Source organism: Choloepus didactylus, chromosome 21 (genome assembly GCF_015220235.1).
Source record: "Choloepus didactylus isolate mChoDid1 chromosome 21, mChoDid1.pri, whole genome shotgun sequence".
Classification (NCBI taxonomy): domain Eukaryota; kingdom Metazoa; phylum Chordata; class Mammalia; order Pilosa; family Megalonychidae; genus Choloepus; species Choloepus didactylus.
In genome coordinates this window covers 16,799,008-16,811,032 of record NC_051327.1, presented here as the reverse complement: position 1 = coordinate 16,811,032, position 12,025 = coordinate 16,799,008, and the positions used below count along the sequence as shown (strand labels likewise).

The window sequence follows — 12,025 nt, the reverse complement described above, 5'->3', positions numbered from 1 at the left end:
GCTGATGTGTCAACTTGGACACTTTATGGCCTTAAGACTGTAACTGTGTAACCAAATAAACCCCCTTTTATAAAATCCAATCCATTTCTGGTGTTTTGCATTCCGGCAGCATTAGCCAACTAGAACAGTTAATATGGAGAATTATATTGATTTATGAATGTTAAACCAATCTTTCATTCCTGTATAAGCCCTCCTCGGTCATGATGTATTATCCTTTTAATATAGTGCTAGATTTCATTGGCTGAAACTTTGTTTAGGATTTTTACATCTATGTTCATCAGGGATATTGGTCTGAAGTTTTGCTTTTGTTTTTTGTAAATGCTTGTATGATTTTTGGTATCAGGGTAATGCCAGCATCATAAAATGAGTTGCAAGATACTGCCTCCTCTTTTATTTTCTACAAGAGTTTGTAGAGAATTGACACTATCTACTCCTCATGTGTTTAGTAGAATTCACCAGTGAAGACATCTGGGCCTAGAATTTTCTAAGTGGGAAAATCTTAACTATTAAAACTCACTAAAGAAATTCATTTCTTTAATAGATACAGGGCTATTAAGGTTTCTATTTCTTCTTGAATGAGCTTTGCTAGTTTGTGCCTTTTCAGGAATTTGTCTACTTCATTTAAGTTGTCAAATTGGCCCACTACATAACAGGTCACCAATAAATATCTGGAATAAACTGATTATACCACTTAAGGCAATGTTTGTGGCACCCTTCCAATAGTCATCACATATATTATTTTTTATTTATATATATCACATATATAAGAGAATGTAAAATACATAGTTTAATGGATAATAAAATGAACAATTATGTGCCCACCATGCAGGTTAAAGAACAGTAGCAGTAACTTAGACGTTCCCAGTATGCCTACCCTCTCTCTCCATAAACAATTGTCCAAATTAATATTTGCATATTAATCATTTCCTTGCTTCCCTCTATCAGTTTTACTACATAAATATGCATTCCTAAACAACAGTTTTGCCTGCTTTGAACCTTAAGTAAATGGAATCACACTGTATTTTCTGTGACTTCCTTCTTTTGGAGTATTCATTTTTTCTGCCAGAGTATTCCGTGGCCTAACAATTTATCCTTTCAAATGCTGATGGACACCTGGGTTATTTCCAGTTTGGGATACTATGAACAATACTGCTTTGAATATTCTTATACGTATCTACTGGAGCAAAATTAAGGGATACTTAAAAATAAAATCCTTAGTCAAAGGGTATATGTGCCAGTTTGAATATATATTGTGTCCCCCAAATGCCATTATCTTTGATGTAACCTTGTGTGGGCAGACGTTATCAGTTTAGATTAGATTTCTTTGAGTGTTTCTTTGGAATGCACCCCACCCAGCTGTGGGTGATGACTCTGATTGGGTAATTTCCATGAAGGTGTTGCTTCACCCATTTGGGGTGGGTCTAAGTTGATCAGTGGAGCCATATAAATGAGGTGACATAAGCAGAAGGAAATCAGTGCAGCTGTGAGTGACATTTTGAAGAGGAGCTACAGCCAAGAGGGACACTTTGAAGAAAGCACAGGAGCTGCAGATGAAAGGCAGTTTGAAGACGGCTGCTGAAAGCAGACTCTTGTTCCAGAGAAGCTGAGAGAGGACAAATATCCCAAGTGCAACTAAGAGACATTTTTGAGGATCTGCAGCCTAGAGAGGAACGTCCTGGGAGAAAGCCATTTTGAAACCAGAACTTTGGAGCAGATGCTAGCCACATGCCTTCCCAGCTAACAGAGGTTTTCCGGACACCATTGGCCATCCTCCAGTGAAGGTACCGATTGTTGATGACTTATATTGGACACTTTATGGCCTTAAGATTGTAACTTTGTAACCAAATAAACCCCCTTTTATAAAATCCAATCCATTTCTGGTGTTTTGCACTCCAGCAGCATTAGCAAACTAGAACAGTATATAAAAATTAAATTGTATTCAGTAATGCCCAAGTGTTAAACATAGTAGTTGTGCTATTTACACTACCATAAGCAGAAGATTCTTGTCAAAACCTGGTAATATCTTGACTTTTTCTTGATATGTAGGTGTACAAACTGATTTGATTTTCTGGATTACTAATGAATTTAAAGATCTTTTCATATGTTTGCAGGCATACAGAGCTCCCTATTATCCCTCTTCCCCTTCCTCAAATCTTTTCTCTTCCATCTTGTACATGTGCATACAATATTTTCTTCTTGCCATTCCAAATTCATCTCCATTCTTCTCCATCTTGGTCTCTGGTTGGACAGGTGGACCTTGAAGGACTATATTCAAAGGGTTCCCTTATCAACTAGAGATTTGAGTTGGGTTCAGCCCACAGGAGGCATCAACAGAATATTAGAGGGTGGGAGAACAGTGAGATTAAGGTATTTATTCCCCTGACTGCCTCCAAGCAGGCTGGTTATATCTCACTACCAAAGGACTTTTCTACAACTACTTCTGCTTATTCTTTCCCAATTCCAGTGTCCACTCCTACCCCTGCCCCCTTAGGGTGTAGAAGTGATGATATCGCCCTATTGTTGATTGACCTGGTAAAATATTTAACCTTTCCTTGTTAGTATTCCTCAATCCTGACCAGACTGTTGTCAACAGTCCCTTTATTAAACGCAATTCAATTACACCATTTGAATATTCCATTTGTTTCCAAAGCGCCAACTCTGACTTATGGTTAGTGGTGCAAAATCACACACAAAAATAGGTTTACCTCAAAGTCACAGTCTTCTCCCACAGCATATTTGGTCATGATCTCCAACCAAGCAGTATCTACTAGCTTCTCTAAGGAGGCTGTATTATGGTGAACCATTTCCAGAACAAGTTTCTCATACCAAGCAGGAAACTCCTCCTTCAAACTAAATAAATGCTATTAGTTACCAAGGAAATACAGAAAAATCTACAGGGATTTAATTCAGATCAATCCAAACATTTATTTAGCAAATACATGCAATGCAACAGGGAATACAAAGATTTGTCATATTGATCTACCCAGGTTAATCTTCTCCTCCATAAAAGGAAAATAATAGACACATCACTAGTAAGGCTGAACATTTCCCCATTAGTTTGCTCTTTGCAGTGGATTTTTCTTTTTAGGTGTGAACTATTTATGTTTATGCCCCTTGTTCAGTTTTTGATTAGGAGACCATAACTTCATTTTACTAGTTTAATGTTTCAGTTAATAAAATGCTTTCATGCATTCAATCATTTAGTTCTCACAACACCTTTGTGAAGTGTATAATAGAGCTTTCATTCTACAGATGAGGAAAGTAAATCACAAAGAGTTAACATGGTGGATGGAGCCATGGCTTGAACTCCAAAGCCCTTGCAAAGTAGAACAATGAGGCACTCCTTTTCACTTATTAAGTTTCACATATTAAACCAGGTACCACTAGTTTCTCATATGAAACTAGGAAAAAAAAAAAAAAGTTTGGCTTTAATTACCATATCTGATATGAGCAAAAGAACAGTGCAGAGTGACTGCCATACACTGCTGAAAGCCTGTTTCACAGCCCTTTTGAAAAGCAATTTGGGAGCATTTATCAAAAAAAGTCATATGTACGCAAAGATATTCACAGCTGGATTCTTTATGGTAGCAGAAAATGGTAAACAACCTAAATGGACAGTTGTTAGATTATCCAATTTTGCCCAGACAGTTTAATACTTATTGGATGGGGCTGGAGGAAAGGCAGAAATCAGGCATGAAATTAGGTTTATCATGTGATATGTGAGAAAATATTCTCGGTCATTCCCTGTGATGTTAACAACCACAAATGTCCCTCCAATTAATGACTGCTAGACTTAAAATCTCCTAACACATCCCCTAACAATTACCTACTGAGTTATCTGTGGTCACCATCAATACCCTTCTAGTCTCCTTCACTTTGCTAAAACTGTTATTTTTGTCTTCTTCCCACTATTCTCCCTCCCAGCTTAATCATCCTTCCAAGATGTCTTCAGAGTTCCTTAATTTCATGATGCCATACCTGGTCCCCATAAATTCACTCTCTCTTTCCATTAAGTCCCCCAGATACTGAGGCTTAAAGCTTCATTGTTTGAAGTTATTTCTTGGAGGTAAGCTGCGCAAACATGTACAGGGTCTTTTAGTAATTGTTTACATTTTTGTAGGAAGTAATGCATTACTTTCAGAATCAGAAAAAAGATTCCTGCTTTGAATAAAAAACTTTAAACTTTTCTTTTTCAATGATTCCTCCTATCACCCCCTATATTCAGTTGGCTCTCAAATCATGTAAAACATGTCATAAGTGTGTTCTGCAGGACCTCCCTCCAACATAATGGGTTCTGAGGCCAAATAAGTTTGAAACCCACTAGAATAAACTGAGCTGAAGTTTCTTTACTGCAAATCTACTGAAAATCTTTAATATGCTAATGTTATGACTTTCAAGAAAGTTTGCAGTGGTTTTTCAAAGTTACAAAGAACCACTTTTCAGGAAGGAATACAGAATCCATCTCATCCTTTCTATTCCCAATAATGCCATGATTCCCTGATACCCCACCTTAATACCATTCTATCCTACATAGACCTCCCATCTGCCTACTCCCTCTCAATTCATCCTACTTAATACTTCCATACTAATCATCTCAAAGTCCAATTCCAACTATATGCTCTCTGTTCAAACATCTTTAACATCCTCCATTGTTCACTGAATGTCTCTTTTTGTCTTCTATAATTTGACACAAACTATCCTTCACTTTAGCTCAAGTATCACTAAATTTTCCCTGAAACCACCAGGTTTCCACTGTCCTTTTTCATTTGTGTGTAGGAGGAATTTTTTTTTTTTTTAAACTGAATTCTCCCATTTGTTCCTGACAGTTTTTCACTTGATTCTATTGGGTTTTTCAGGTACATAATCATATTACCTGCAATAATAACTGGCCTCCTCTCTACCTCCCTTTATACTCTTATTTTGTTGCAGGCTAAATGGTGGTATCTCTTCTTTGCACAGAATTTTCATACACGTAATTTTTTTGGTCCCCCAGAAAAACACCTGAAAAGGTAGCATTATCTCTATTTATAAAGAGCAGTCAGTGCTTATACAATGCAGAGGCTTGTGCCTAGGCACTGTAACCAATTCAAGATTAAGTCAAGAAAAGTCTGGCCTGCTCTGGTCTAGTACACCAAACAAGGCATATACATACATAACACTAATCCAAGATGGAATAACGTAAGTGACCCAAGCAAAGAAGAAATAGGTACAGGTTATTAGACTTAGTAGTCAGTGATGGCACCATTTCTAGAACCCAGGTCTCAAATGAACCTAGCGCTCTGTTATACCAACAAAAGAGCAGAATACGATTAGATTACTAAATTGTAAGCTCTTTTTGCTTATCTTCTATCAAGAGAAGTCAGTGAGAAGTTCACAGAAAAAGTCTCTATCCCAAATTCCAAAAAGAATACTGTCTTTTCCAGTATGGAAAAGAATAATGTCCTTTCCATGCTCCTTCTGCCCAAATTCTGAGTATTTTCTTTGAGGGAATACCCAGATAAGTAGACAATTTGAACAACAGATTTTTAAAAAGACACCTAATTCAACTTCTCCACTTAGACAAACTGTTGTCATATTGTGTTTATTTTTGACAGCTACTGTAAATACTGTCTGAAATTTCAAGTGAACACAAAATAAAGAAAACTTTCTGCTAATTTGCTCCCTCAATATCACATCAAATTCCTTTACTAAGACCCACCTTTCCAGAGTACTTCAAGGTAAAAGTATAACACAAGAACACTCAAAATCCTGGTAAACACATATGTAAGTGCACACATAATTAAATATATATTCCACACTTTGCTATACGCAAAATGCTTCCAGGCAAAAGCACCCAACACCAATGTACACTAATGTAATGTATTCCAATTTATATCTCAGAAATTTAAATACAAATACTGCTTTAGGGTTACTATTCCCCAATGGAGCCCAAGCAGCACTACTTGTATTACTTACAGTTCAGCAACTTCCTGTTCCTCCTCCCAGGCCTCCTTGTGTGTTAGCTGACTGCTTCCGGTACTCTTACATGTCCAAATGCGCTCACTGTACCTTTCCAAGCGGGCTTCATACTCTCTTTTGGCAGTGGCTCAGGAAAACAATATTCAAGCAACAGCGACAACTAACCCATACCCATAAAATACTTACATGGAAAAAAATCTACAGCATCTTTTCTGTAATGTAGAGCATGAGAATATAAAATTGGAATAAAGGTTTTCAATTAGCAAATACAAAGCAAGATGATTAAGACTGACATATAATCAAAATGGTTTGTCCTGTTTACAAATAAAATATTAATATTTTAGCACAAATGTGATTTCCTCAATTTACCCAAGCTTCATTTCACAAGACTCACACAGGACTAAAAATTCACAAGAAAAAATAAAGGCAAAATAAAACAAAAGGAATGAGAATTTAAGCTATATGGCATTGTTACAACTCAAATGGTCAGCAAGTTCTGCAGTAACATGAGATGACTGGAGACCAGCCAGGGCAGTATGGAATAACCCTGTGCATATGCTAATGATCCATTTACCTAAAGCCTTCCACATACCTTGGAGATTGCTGGCAATTCTAAGTCCTAAAAATATTTTTGATGTGAAAATATTTATCCAGTGTTTATATTATTTCCAGTAACACTACATTCACAAGATCACTTACCAGTCATGGTTTAGACAGTAAACCTTCATATAAATTAGTGCCACACTCATAGTAACTCTTCCCACATCATCTCAGCTGGAATTCACTATCAGCCAGTTGCATCCAAATTCAAAAGGCCAGTTAACTACTTTTATGCGTGACAACAGATGCTATGCAAGAAAATAAACACGCCATAACTAGAGCGTTAGCTGCCAATCCCTGTACTCTTAAAGTGACACAAAAATAGTGGATGAAATAAAATTATTTAAATAATTCCCTCTGTAATATTACCTCAAAACTGAACAAGTATTCATTTTTAATATTTGAAGATACTTGATTTTCCAGGATTATGGAGAGTGAGAAGACAGACATTAGAGAAAAATCCATATGTAATCCAAAACAGTAGTTTTAGCCAATAGCATAAGCACCTTCCCTCACTGTATCTTTCTCCAAATATGCCAAAATTAAACAAAAGTCTACTTTTCCTCACTGGGGTAGCATCCAAATAACTAGACAAAATAGAAGACCAGTAAAACCAGGAGTCAGACTTCCAATCACTGGAAATTTATAAAATTTCAGAGAACTTTTCTCTGAAAATCTTTCTCTATACAGAGAATGAATCACTAAGTGGATTTATTTAACATTCAAAAAGCTTGATAACATTCTAATACATTATTTAGCCACATTAAGAAAATCACCATGCAGAATGAGAGCATATTAACAAATATGTCCTAAAGAGAGAACATTAGGTTTTAAATCAGTGGTTATTTTAAAAAGTAGATAGTTCTCCTTAGTTTTAGATCCATATCACCAACAGCATACAAGACTGGTATCACCTGGATGCCTCAGTGATGCCTCCAAAATCCATCTTTTTCTAAACTAAACTCATTATCTTCTCTCTCCCACACCTGCTCCTTATCAGCTATTCTCACCCTCACAAAATGACCCTAGTGTCCACATCAGAAATCAGGCAATTACCTCCTCACTCCCTAAATGCAACCACTTATACGCTTCTCAATTCAGTCCCTTCTCTCAATAAAAAAAAAAAAGTCATTATCTAAATCCAGCTCTTCATCCTCATTTCTCACCCAGCCACAACATTTTAAAGCATTTAACTGACCTCACTGAAAATCCTCTTCTCCGGTCCTTTGTGCTTTTCATCCTATACCCTTTTTCCTCAATCCTGTTTGTTCATTTTTTATACCTGATTTAAATCCTGATTACTGAAAAGTCTTATTTGCCCTCAGGTCCCCTCAGATGCAAATACGTTCCCCCAGGGAAGCAATCTCTGGCCCCCAAAGAATTGAAAAATCAATCCAAGATTTTGTTGAGCTTTATTTTCTGTAGTTTGTATTATTCTGAGAAGAAAAAAGGGGGGAAATGTTTTCAAACAAAATGTATTTGAATGACAAAATGAATTAAGATTTTTCAAACTATGAAAGTCTCTTCCACCCTGCTACATATTTTTCCCACCTTTATTTGAAAACCACAGCTCTGTCTATAGCAACCTCATCTATTCCCACAATGTCTACTATCAATATGCTTATAAATCCTAGCATCAGCTCAATCTTCTCTCTAAACTCCAGACGCAGATATCCAATAGCATTCTGGACATCTCCATTTGGAAACTGACAGCAACTCAATGTAAGAAAAATCCAAACTAGGGGGTCAGAAGGGTATAAGAACATAGTTTGTGAATACTATTGAAGTTAAGTTGTTGTCAATGCAAATGAGAATGTTACAGACTTAGCCCCATGAACTACAAAGAAAATATCAGAAAATATGCAACTCACAGAGACAGAAATTAGAACACAGGTTGCCAGGGGCCAGCGGCATGGAGAATTAATGAAAAATGGGTGTAGGATTTCCCAAGTTTGGAGAGATGGGAAAGTTGTAGTAACAGACCGCAACACAGTGAATGCGATTAACCCCACCGAATGCTATGCTTGGAAGTGGCTGAAATGGGAAAGTTTGTATTGCATATATGTTCCCACAGTGATAAATTTTTTTAAAAAATGACAAAGTAACTAAAGGAACAATGACAATTAAAGGCAAGAGACATGATCCTGGATGGGATCTAACAAGGGACGAGAAAGGCTCAAAAGGCTATTACTATGACATATGAAAAACTGGAATACAGACTGAAAGCTTTAGATCAGTGTTAATTATCTTAAACCTGATAAATGCATTTAAGGTGGTTACATAAGTGAATATCCTTGTTCTTAGGAAAAGGACATGGCAGTATTAATTGTTTAAGGAGTATGATGTATACAATCTACAATGAAGTGTTCAGAAAATGGATGGATAAATACAGAACAACCGATAGAAGATAGCTGGATTGATAGACTGACAGACAGAATGGCCCAGCAAATGTGGCAAAATATTATAACTGGTTGACAAAAGGGGGATGCAAAATGAAACGAAATAAAGCTTCAGTGACTGAGAGATTTCAAATGGAGTCGAGAGGTCACTCTGGTGAATATTCTTATGCACTATATAGATAACCCTTTTTAGGTTTTAATGTATAAGAATAGCTATAGAAGTAAATACCTGAAACTATCAAACTGCAAACCAGTAGCCTTGACTCTTGAAGATGATTGTATAACAATGTAGCTTACAAGAGGTGACAGTGTGATTGTGAAAACCTTGTGGATCGCACTCCCTCCATCCAGTGTATGGATGGATGAGTAGAAACATGGGGATAAAAACTAAATGAAAAATAGGGTGGGATGGGGGGGTGGTGATTTGGTAGTCTTGTTTACTTTTATTTTTTATTCTTATTCTGATTCTTTCTGGTGTAAGGAAAATGTTCAAAAACAGATAGGGGTGATGAAAGCATAACTATTTGATGATACTGTGAACAGCTGACTGTATACCATAGAGGACTGTATGGTATATGAATATATTTCAATAAATCTGAATTTAATTAAAAAAAAAAAAACTGGTAGATTTGGGTACTTGGGAGGATAGTGGTATGTCAGAGATCTCTGGAGTTTGTATTATTTTTTGTAACTGTCTTGTAAGTTTGAAAGTATTTCAGAATAAAAGTTTAAAATTAAGGAAAACAAAATAAAAATGCCCAAACTGAACTCCTCACTCTCCTTCTCTCTCCCAACCAAATAAAACAAAAGCAAACATTTGTTCCTCTTCCAAGGTTCTCTGTATCAGATGACACTACTATCCAAGTGAAAACTGAAACAATATCCTTGACCCCTTCTCTCCAATCACCAAATCCTGTCAAATTTACCTCATATATCTCTGAAATATCTAACTATTGTACGTCTCTCCGCCTCAAGGACTAGTATCTTTATTCAGTCCACATTATCTATTGCCTAGGTTATTTCAATGGCCACCCTCACAAGTCTTGTTGCCTCTCATCTAGAGGCAGCAGCCAGGGCAGCCACAGTGATCTTCCTAAGCTAAAAGACTAATTATAATTAGGCTTTTTCCCTGTGGAACCTTTTCCTTTTTCCCTGCTGAACTTTTTCATCAGCCCCCACTAACTTAAAAGACAAAGTCCAAACCTCTCAGCCTATCTCACAAGGACCTGGGTGATACAATCCTTTTCTGTGTCCTTCCCCATTAAGCAACCCCAACCCCCATTCCCACTTCTCCACTCCAGCCATAAGAAACTTCTTTCCATTTTCTTAAATAAAGAAACTTCAAACTCACACACTCAAACTCTTCAAACTCATCCCCAGGAACAAAGACTTCTACTCTTAATCTAACTAAATCCTAATTATCCTTTAGATTTCAACTTAAAAATAACTTTCCCAGAAAACATCCCCTGAACTCTCAAATATGGTAGGATTTTATCACTGTTTCCAAATATTCACCTCCTTTCAGTAAGAGGATACTATCTCTCCACCCACACCATATGGCTTGCAATGTCTCCTGTGAAGAGAGATGTACATCCCCACCCACTAATGTTGGGCTTGACTTGATTTGACCAATAGATAGGAGCATATGTAATATATGACACTTCCAGGCAGAAGCTAAAAAGCTATTCGGGAAAATTGTTAAAATGGGATATGTTATGCTATGTATATGTTACCACATAAAAAAAATCTTAAGCCATTATGGTTTCCTAAGCTCTTTCTACCATTAGAAAGGTATGTTACAGACAGGAGCTGCTCCTCCAGCCTGGGTCTTGAAATATGAAGACACATGGAGCAGAGTCACAGATGCCATATATGAGCAAGAAATAAACCACAACTGTTATAAGCCACTGAGCTCTTGGGGTTATCTGCAATTCCTCCTTCAAAACACTTTATCTTCTATGAAGGCAGGGACCATGTCTATTTTATTTACTACTGTATCCCCAGGGTCTAACACAATCCCTGACATATGGTAGACAGATAAATCTTTTAAAAAGTTAATTTTCTCACATATATCTATGTGTTCCCCCAACACTCTGTACAGCTCACATCCTCCTTCTGCTTTATCATACTACATATACCTCTCCCACTAGACTAAACTTATCAAAGGCAGGCATCATTGTACCCTGAGCACTAAGAAAGCTGACACAGCAGACACTCAAATGTTTACTGAAAGAACACATCCAAATATTAAGCAGCACATCTCTGGAAAAAAAGAAATATAAACAGTGTTAACCATATTACTTTCAGCCTTTTAAAATTAAACTAGAAGATCAAATTCACAAATCATTAAACTTTTGTAGGCAGTGAAGCAAAGATCACAAAAAAAGTGAACATTTTTAGAGAAAAACAATCCAAGCTACAACTTCAGGATAAAAGCTAAAATATCAGTTATAATCCAGAAGAATCTTAAAGTCCTTGAAAACTATTTCCTAAAGACAACAGACCCAATGTGCTAAAGTATTTTGTACAACAGCCATAAAAATCAATCTGGAGACTAGAAATAAAAAGGTATCATTTTCAAAATGATATGTCCCACCAAAAATATCAAGTGCTATTCTGGTCAGTAACATATCAAAAAAGCTAAAATAAAAGCAAAGGAGGACAATTAAAAATGGGGAGAATATAAAGTATTTCTGTAGCAATACAAACCAAAAATAATTAGGATTCAGTCTGCAAAGCCCAACTAGGAAGAAAGGTGACTCAAGTCTATCACAGAGAACTATATATTTGACATTTCCAATAAGTGATAAACTCTTTAAGAGAAGGGTCCTTGTCGTACTCAACTTTGTGTCCAGCGCTCAACATGATACCTAACAGACAGAAAGTGATCAAAAAATGGATGAATGCAGATTTGTTTGGTGAACTAGTTTTAAGGACCACTCTTCTAATAAATTAAGATGGCTATTTTTAAAAGACAACTTTTAAAACATTTTCCCCAAAAGTCTGAAAATGAAATAAGCACAAATTCATAAATGACATGTCCATAATAAATTAAACAAATGTTCTAC

At 36.4% G+C, this 12,025-nt stretch overlaps 1 protein-coding gene across 1 annotated transcript in view; it reads right to left on the bottom strand.

Moving 5' to 3' along the window:
• The window catches only part of BAZ1B (bromodomain adjacent to zinc finger domain 1B), a 74,154-nt gene that overhangs the window by 56,330 nt on the left and 5,799 nt on the right, over positions 1-12,025 (bottom strand). Inside the window, exons 2-3 of the mRNA XM_037814174.1 lie at positions 5,956-6,072; positions 2,706-2,850 (exon numbers count right to left, since the gene is read on the bottom strand). Coding sequence (XP_037670102.1) covers positions 2,706-2,850; positions 5,956-6,072 — 262 coding nt within the window. The remainder of the gene's footprint in view (positions 1-2,705; positions 2,851-5,955; positions 6,073-12,025) is intronic.